A 9,707-nucleotide genomic window follows, 5' to 3' on the forward strand; every position below is an offset into this window, starting at 1 on the left:
AACGGTTTCCGGACGATAACTCATGAAAGGCTTGACAGATTTGAACATTTTTTGGTACACAGGTGTAACATCAGAAGATAAGGTCAAGTTCGATATTGGGGCTGGTGGGGTCAAGGTCACTGTTACTAAAAATAGAAAAATGGTTTCTGCTTCATAACTTTAATTGGGCATGAGATATTGTGATGAAACTTGCTGTATAGGCAGCTTCTGTGAAGACAATGCTTGTGATTGAAAATGGGGCCAGTGGAGTAAAGGTTTTTGTGCACTGTTACGAAAATAGAAAAATGGTTTCCGGACAAACAATACATGCCTGATAAAAGAAGATGCAGTGTGCAGTAACCTTGGACTTATGGCCTCTTTTCAAAGGAATGGTTTGCCATTCCTGTGTCCAGGCGGCATTTGGGGGTATTCGTCACTCCTGTGACAGCTCTAGTTATATTTAATTTCACATTTCAGATGTTTGTTCCAGTATTTGACCATGGAATTTCCCAGCTAAACAGCTCCCAGCAGGCAACTGAGAATAACCATAGGACCAGGGTATAGTCCAGCAAAACAGTGCCCAGCAGGCAGCCTATATCAGGAACAGCAACAGCCCTGTGTATATAACCTCCCAGCGCAGATAGTCATCTTATAGACAGTGGACCCTCAGGAGGATCAACATCTGCAGATAAAAGGCAAATTAAATAAAATGACCTTGATCGTTCACGTCATATTTTGTGTAAAAAATGCAATATTTGACACTCTTTCTCATATCTAACAGGCAGTGTTCTCAATAAGAACCAGTTGCCGGCCAAAATGGACGGTTCAAATGGCAATAGGGCCGGTTCAAATTTGGAAAACTAAATGAATTTTCAGTAGAATAAGTAGAAGCTGGTCGGTTACTTTACTATTTGTGACGGTTCAACCGAAACTTATTGAGAACCCTGAACATGTAAGAAGACTATTCCAGTATTGGCTCAATGTGCATAAGTAATAAGGCTCAGATGACATTGAGTATAAGAAAGTAGTTCCTGTACTGGCTTAATTGGCATAGAGTATAAGAAAATAGTTCCAGTACTGGCTCAGATGGCATAGAGGATAAGAAGTTATCTTCAGGTCTGGCTGAGTTGGCATAGAGTATAAGAAAGTAGTCCCAGTATTGGCTCAATGGGTATAAAATAAAGTTTTAGTAATGATTCTGACAGTGGGTTTGAAAAAATAGTCCCATTAATGGCAGGCTGTATGGAACAAGTACCTTTTGATCAAGTACCCCTCTGTAAAGATCAAGCGCCTTTCTGTAAATATCTAGTACCTTTCTGTATAGAACAAGTGACTTTCTGTATAGAACAAGTACCTCTCTGTATAGATCAGCATTGTATTGCACATGCAAGTTAAACAATGATAAAAGTCCTTTGAATTTTTCAGTTTTATGATATAAAAGAAAAACATGAAAATGTGTCTGTATAGAAACTCTGTATTGAATTTCTATCATAGTTTGTCTCTACAATTAATTAGAGTTTGCACTGATATAATGATCTTTAAGGTCCTGGTAGTTCTGAGATTTTGAATATTTTTTAGTGTCCTTGTATTTTTTTGCATTAAGGTAAAGAACTTCATGTATTGTATTGCATTGGTGTCATCCTTGTCATACAAAAACCTGCAGCCTTGGCCATTAGAACTCAAAGCTGTTCAAGATATCACATGAAATCATATGCACATCTTGTCTTGTACAAAAGGACAAGACTGTAGCAACCCGATTATTTGACTGTACTACACCTTAATTCTTTTGTTTCTTTAACGGGTCCATTTTTCTTAATGTTTTGCAGTAGCTTTCTAGTTGGTACAATGGCATGGCATAATGTTTGTTGTGTTTTTGCATTGCATAATCAAATAGTTTTGTATCTCTCTTTATAGAGCTCCATAAAGTCATATCAACTTTAGGCTCTTGCAAATTGTCCACATTTTCCAGATGTTTCTGTTTCTGCTTTAATTAGCAGTATTTGTCAGTTTTCGGTTTTCTGCACAGAACTAAATTGGTCAATTTTGTTTATTCTTTTGGAATTGCATCACCAATTTCCTGATCATCCTCAAAATTATCTGAAATATTGGCCCAGTCTGAATCAAGCCCATGGGTGCCTCTGCTTGGCAACTGTCCAGAAAGGTATTTATTTCTTCCAAAACATCCGGACTATATTTATTTGGATTACTGGCTGACATTGAATTATATTACCAAGCTCTTTTAACACAGAGTTTGTGTCATTGGTGTTGTTTAATAACGCCATGTTCCGTTTTAGTTTGTTAACAGTATTGCAAATGATTGCTATGGACGAAGACAGTTTTTTTCAACTCTTCATTTGAGGAAATAGTGCTTTTCCCCATTTGTGCACTGTGCTGAAATATGTTTTCCTGCGCACGCATGCACTTCATTTTCATCACGGCTTTCTGCCAAATTGGCCTGGAAATACACAAATATGTGCGTTGTTAATTAAAATTGGTTACCAAACTTATATCAGTTTGAAGAGTAATAACCATGATATAAATTGAGAATATCTCAAAAAAGACCATTAGCACTTGTTTCGAGTTTATGACTTAAATCCGTAATTTACGAAACAATGTTGAAGAATGTGCAGGTATCCATTCAAACAACAATGAAATATTGAATGAGAATAGAAAGTGGTATCCGGACTTTTGTTCTTATCTATATGTCCCTACAGCATATATCACCATTAACTCCAAGACATATATAATATATATTAGGGATGCAAACGAATGGCAAAATTGATATTCGAATATTCGGTAATTCTTTCGATCGAATATTCGAATATTCGTTTACCGAAATCAATATTTTGGAAGATGTAGTAAACTACTATTATTATTCGCTTAAGTAATAGCCGGGGCAATTTGACTGTATTTGTCGTAGCGGCGGACCCCGATTTTCTCCAAATATGCCTTTGAAATTCGCAATTTTCAGGAAGAAAAAAGAATACATTATAAACAGACAAACAACACAATCAAATAATTTCAATTCCGCTGCCTTTATATGTGTAAACAATGTGAAATTAGCTGTCCCAGAGTCCTAGTCAAATAGCGTTTTGCGCTGACAGAGGGTCTTTCCATAGGACAAGCAGCCTCGTTCTGAGATTGATCTTTAAATTGACTAAATGTAACTATGGAAAACCCAAACCAACTCGGGAACTAGTAAAAAAATAAAACGAAAACATCTGGATTTGACTTATCCAGTGTTCAACAATGGAGGAAATATATCATAAAACGCTATACTATACATTTACATTTTAAAGCGCGAACGTTGTATCGAAACATGGAATACAATTTAAAGCACATATATGTAACAACATTACTGTAGCACATGGCATTCATATCATCACGTCGATTTGAGCTATGTTGCCCAGCTTAATTTGCAGCCAGGACAAAACATTGGTGTTTAAACGTTAAAGCCAATTCCTAGTCAGTTATTGTAAAAGTAAGGGGACTTTTTACAGTACCCGACGATATGTCCCTTAATGACATATGACACGTGTTTAGTGTATTGTCATCACATTCACACCTCTGGCATTAGGGGCCAGTCGTTGTAAAAACAAAACAAACAAACTTTCTTTATTGAGAATTAGTATCATTACTCTTTTTCCGAATATTCGAATACCAATTTTGACATTCGAATACCAAACGTTTGATCGAATATTCGAATATTCGAATATTCGTTTGCATCCCTAATATATATACATTATATTTTAGACAATTATAAACTATTTTTAACTGGCAGTAAAACATTCTATAACTCACCATGTTTTTCTAGACTCTTTTACATATTGTGATTCTCCGGTATGAACAAGTTATCCCAAATAAATTGAAAAATAACACTCCACAAATATTCATGCAATCCCTTATCTCCATTCTAGAAATGTATACAACACATGCTCAGCTGCTGTTTGCTTTATGAATAAATTCAGTCGCTAGACGCTGCATCGTTAATCTGTGGGGCCCATAAGGGAGTTTATGTGTTGGATGAAATACTAGTCAAGATTAATCTTAAATAAAGAATACATAACACAAACGCAAACAATGTCCAGTGGACTGTTTATTAAAATAATAAAAAGTTGCTTAAAATGGCTGAAATTTTGACCTTTGATCTAACGTTGTAACCTTGACTTTGATAGCAACAGACCTTTTTTCCACTGATTTTGGAAACATACTGTACAGTAATTTTTCAACATAACATATACAAGACAATGGCTCTACATTTAACCCTTAATCCGCTATATATCTAGTATAGTTATAAGCTGTCACTGCTTAATAAATTATGGGTAATTAATTAAAATACACTGTGGTCACTTCAATAGCTGTATCTTTTTCATTTTTAGACCTAGAGTATCTAAACCTATATTGATCATCCCTTGTTAAGGTCCCAGGTTTATAATTGTTAATTGGTTTTACCTGTACAGGTGAGTTAATTACGATCAAGGTAAGAACATGACAAAATCACTAGTTTCATAACTTTACTACTTATTATTGTCCAAATTGTTTTTACATTTAATGATAATAACAAACTGTAACATCTCAGATATAAATGATCAACAGAAAATAGTGCATTTGATGAAAAATTTAGACAGGTAAACAAGCATAAAATCGAGGTGAGCAAAAAATATATAATTTTTCTACACAATCACATTTGAATACAGTGTCTATCTGATTTTTTGTAACACATAAGCTGGAATATCTACAAACATACTTATGACAAGATTATTCATGAATTGCACTTTAAAAAAAATATCATTACTAAAAATAATGATGCACAGGTAAATCAGGTGAGTCATTTCTATTTATGTGAATATTGGCCTTTTGTCCAAACATTTGTTTCAAGCACTGTCATTTCAAACATTGTTTAACACTGCCTTATAGTCATAGTGGCTGTGATAAATCCTGAAACACAATGCAACTTGGCAGTCAGGACACCAGTATGCAGTCTGTTTTCTCTTGCTCCCTTCCCGATTTTCCGGTTTGACGTTGCAGGCGACACAGTCCCGGCATGGCTTGGCCTGCTTAGCCCCTTGTTTTGCAGGGATGAATGCAGGAAAGTGCTTTCCTGTCAGTCTAGCAGGCTTTTCTCCAAGGATAGGCCTTCCCCGACGTTCAGTTTGGCCACGTGGTCCACCGCCTTCGATGATCAGGGCTTCAACCACAGACTTGCGGGAACCCTCATGGTCTTTCTTCGGTCTGTTGGTGGTGTACTTCTCGTACAACCTGTACGCATTGACTATACAAATGTTCATTATATGGAAGAAAAGCTTCCTCCACCACTTCTTTGTTTTCCTAGCAATGGTGCTGTATTGATCAAACTGGTCAAGAAGGTCCACACCTCCCATGTACCGACAATAATACACAATACAGGTTGGCTTTTGTACATGGATGTCAGTGCCATGCTTCCTTTTCCATAGCACACTCATGTTGGCACCATGTATAGTTGTCAACATGCTGACATCAGGCTTGTCTTTAAATTTTAATGCTAACATATTGTCATTAGTGTGATACACGCATTTCCCCTCATCCATCTTCCTTTTCAACTGGAATGGATCCGATTTACTCGTAAAGTTCCACATGCATATGTATACAAAATGTTCAGTTCTGAGTAAAGTTCAGAGCTTGTGTAGTAGTTATCCATATACACACGATGGCTTTAGATAACACTCCAGCCCTTGCCATGACTCCAATTACACACTGTGTTGTAAGTGTCAAATGTTCAGGATCAACACCCAGTGCCTCACAATAGTTAGTGTTCGTTTCATTTGTCTTCCCAGCATACACTTCAAACCCCAAACAATAGCCACTACTAGCTTCACAGAGTTGAAACAGTTTGATCCCAAACTTCACTGGTTTTGCTGGGTTGTAGACCCAGATTTTCAAACGCCCCTTCCATGGACAAGTCCCTTTGTCGAAGCTGAGGTTCTGTTCCGGCGTGTACACCTCTAAAAACTTTGCCATGGCATGTGTGATGAGTGGGCAAAGCCTGTTCAATGTGTCTCAGATGTCCAGGTCATTTATCACATGAAAGTTGCTCAGGATGGCAAGGAACCTGAAAAAGAAAGACATTCAGAAACATAGCTGTATATATTGAACAACAACTGTAAGAGTCGACATATTGTATGACCAATTTTCCGAATAAATAAACTTCTTCCTAAGCACTGCAGACATGTAAGGTTTGTGTTCACATTATTGGGTTAAAAAAAATAAACATGAAACAAATGTGTACCTTGTTATGATTCAAGTAAATATTGGATTCAAACATGTATTGATTGTGTTGTGTAGCGCCTAACGTTAGTTACAACAATCAGAAGTGTGTCACAAAATACATAAAAAAAATAAATCAACAATAATAACCTGTCTATGGGCATGGTCTTTCCAAAGAAAGGAATTTCAGTGGATGGGTCTGTTGACCAGTACGACTCGATGTTAGACTTGTAAACAAGCCCCATGTTGATGACAATCGCAATGAAGACCGGTGACCATTTCCTCAGACGACTGTGCGTTTTCATCTGGGCGCCAAGGAGAGCTATCTTATTTGTCCCATACACATTCGTTTCTGTAGTCAACCTTTCCGATGAAATCATTGTCAATAAACAGCTTAAAAAAACTATCGGATCTGTCGACTCCATATCCACATTCAAACGGGAATCCCCTGTAAATGGTGCCCTGAAAGCCTCGTCATCGTTATGACTCCACCCACTGTCAAGGTCGACCTCAAATTGTTCATCCACAATGGGCACATTCCAATAATGGTCGTTCTAAAATAACACCACGGTTCCTAACAATGTCTACCGGATCAAATCCTTCAAATTCCTCGTCACTTTCATCACTAGAATCAAGAAAATCCGGGTCAAAATCGTATATCTCAGAATCACTCGAGTCGCTGTCCGCCATGTTGAAAATATTTTTCACCAGAAATATGCCCCCGCTTCCAGTGCTTATAAATAAAACAATTCGTAAAATATTTGTATGACAGTTTTAGTTATGCGTTATTCACGGTCGCTACAACTTATATTTATAGAAATTTGACCTATAACACGTCACTGACATGGGTTATTTCTGATGTAAACAAGGTCAATATCGGGCACGCTGTAAAACAACTGTAGTTGCATCCAGTATTATGAGATTTATATTGGAAAAGACAATAGTTGCGTTGAGCGGGTTAAAGGTTAAGTTAAATGACACTGGCAATATATATTTGGTAATCTGGCAATACAATATTGTTTGATCACATCCAAAAACAGCACTTTTTCAACAATGTTATTAACAGGCATAATATTGAAATTTCCAGTTCTTTCCACCCAAACTATATGGCTTCAGAATGTTCATTCAAATAAAATTTCTCAATGATCCCCACACATTGGTTGTTCTCATACTCAAAAAGCACTATGCTACATTTTTTTCTCAATTTTTGTGTAATGCTCTGAATAAAACATTTGTCCATGAACATTAACTATTTTCACTTCTTGCAGATGTTCACCACACACAAGTGTTAGTCTGAACACATCTATTACAAATAGCAAACACCTTTGCCGTACATGCTATATGGGCAGGACATGCCATTGATTGCTTGAAACAGCATGAGCAGTTCACTGGTATAGCACATACAACATCGCTACAAAAATAAACAACATTTAGTCAAATCGTTTTCTACGAAATATTTGCTTTTAATTGTAGCATTCTGTTAAACTATAAGCTATGTGCAAAGATACCATGGGTCAAATTAAAAACCAGAGATAAACTTTGCCCCAACAATAGAGTATTGGAAAACTGTTCCCATTATATCTTAAGACACTCCGTATAATTATACTTTTTTTGACATATCTTACTACAATGGACGAAAGAAGTGTGGAGCGCAGAACTAGTAGTAATGTCTACTTGGGCCTTTAACACTGGGACAGGTTTTCCAGTTACCATGCATTTGATTTCTTGAGTAAGTGTCTCGACTCTTTTCCCTGATGTCAATATTTTTTGGATGAACACATTTAATTGTTTATCTGCTATGTTGGCAGCATCTTGTTTAAGATTTTTCAAGCCATGAAGCATATGCAGCAGCTGTTAACATGCATTTCCTGTTCCATGAGCAGAACGTAAAAGCCAAACATTAAGGTCCTCGAAGGGAAAGCGTGACCATGCCCATAGGGGTCCATGCTTTTTCACATACTCCACTGGATGAAGGCTATGTTATGAGGGTTTAGCCCAGTGTTGTTGGTGCCAATTATAAAGTTTCGACACCTTGATAAAAGGCTAATAAATTCTTTGCAGCAACATCAAGTTCATTGTCAGAAATAGCATCTCCCAAAAGGAGATATACACTATTCACAGGCTGACAGAGGTTGTCAAAGTAAGGCTTTGGGAGAATCCCATTTAAACAAGGGAGTGCATAAAACAAAAGCCAGATGCCTTCCAATAGTGTTACGCTCCATCCAATTACGTGGTAATCTAGGAATGTTGTCAGTTGGCTTTATGGCACTAAGTCTGAAATCAACTTCTTTCACAAATTTACTAATACTGTAAGGTTCTTTGTGTCCCCTGTTGAAGCACATGCAGAGTAATTTTTTTTGTTGTTCCCAGCAAAACACCAGGGGCGGATCCAGGATTTTGGGTTAGGGGGGGCGTAACTTTTAATCACTCTAAAGGTTGCACTAGCAGATCCAGGGGCATACCTATAGTTCTAATATCATAACGAGGTTTCTATTAGTTTAGAGTTGTCATTACATACTTCAACCAACAGTGTGGCCATACCACGTGACTCGTGACGTCATTTTACGCTAATAATTGGAGGAAGAAAGTGTAAACAAAACACAGAAAAATAGCCGTAAGTATTTTATTATTCAACCGATTTTGTCGAAATATAGTGCATTCGAAGGGGAATTTTGATACCTTTCCACGGCGATCAATGTCGTTATCGTACGTTCAGTATTTATCTCTCTGATTCGTGGCAAATATCCACGGCGCTTGAAGAAATCCGTGATATTTAAACGACAAACATATGCTCCAATTGCATCATATCTACATGCATGGTGGAACAATGAACAAGTCATATTTGCCTAGATCAACCAATTTAAAATTGCTTACCTTCTTTCTTTTTCTTTGTTGCTAAAGAAACTGTGCAAACTCTTCTGTTTCTTGGGGCGTTTGGGACTTGACGGCGCAGCCATATTTCTTGTCGTATAAATGTACCCAAAGGAAATTAATTGACTGATGTGTTTGTTTGTATGGGTTTTACGGCGCATCAACATGATCATGTTATATAGTGCCGAATTATTACAGTAAGGGAAGGCGGGAACGTTTAAATTGCGTGCACTCTGTGTTGTGTACGAGTACATCTCAAAAGGCAATGTTGTATAAAGATACGCGAGCGAAGCGAGCGAAGAAAAAATAGGAAAATATAGTATATTTTATTGTTTCCATACCAAAGAACATGTAAGCTCCGGGAATTTTAGGGGGGGCGTGCGCCGGGTGCGCCCCCCCTGGATTCGCTAGTGAACACCATGCATATAATTGGGCACTAAACATTCAGCTGGGTGAAAAGACTCCAGGTCGAGTGATCTGGAAGCACTTCTTATTCCTTGCACAAACTTTTCCTTGGAGGCCAATGCTGTAGTTGCATTGTTTACAATGGACTGAGTGGTTTGTAACAGTTGGGCTTCTTCACAATAGGAATATCCTCTTGAATGTCCTTTGCC

General features: G+C 37.4%; 1 protein-coding gene across 1 annotated transcript; it reads right to left on the minus strand.

Annotated features, from left to right (window-relative positions):
- Nucleotides 1–4,868: 4,868 nt before the first annotated feature.
- On the minus strand, nt 4,869–5,976 carry LOC128205409 (piggyBac transposable element-derived protein 4-like). The gene is made up of 2 exons (XM_052907014.1): nt 5,710–5,976; nt 4,869–5,558 (listed from the first exon to the last, which is right to left on the minus strand). The coding sequence occupies exons 1-2, from the start codon at nt 5,974–5,976 to the stop codon at nt 4,869–4,871; spliced, it is 957 nt and encodes a 318-aa protein (XP_052762974.1).
- Nucleotides 5,977–9,707: the final 3,731 nt, after the last annotated feature.

Source organism: Mya arenaria, chromosome 2 (genome assembly GCF_026914265.1).
Source record: "Mya arenaria isolate MELC-2E11 chromosome 2, ASM2691426v1".
Lineage (NCBI taxonomy): Eukaryota > Metazoa > Mollusca > Bivalvia > Myida > Myidae > Mya > Mya arenaria.

Bases quoted from the DNA above. Each gene is read 5' to 3' on its own strand.
- LOC128205409 (XM_052907014.1), bottom strand. From the start codon at position 5,976: ATGGCAAAGTTTTTAGAGGTGTACACGCCGGAACAGAACCTCAGCTTC. The intron at 5,559-5,709 runs GTAATTGGAGTC...GATCCATTCCAG, and splicing joins TGACACTTACAACACAGTGT to TTGAAAAGGAAGATGGATGA.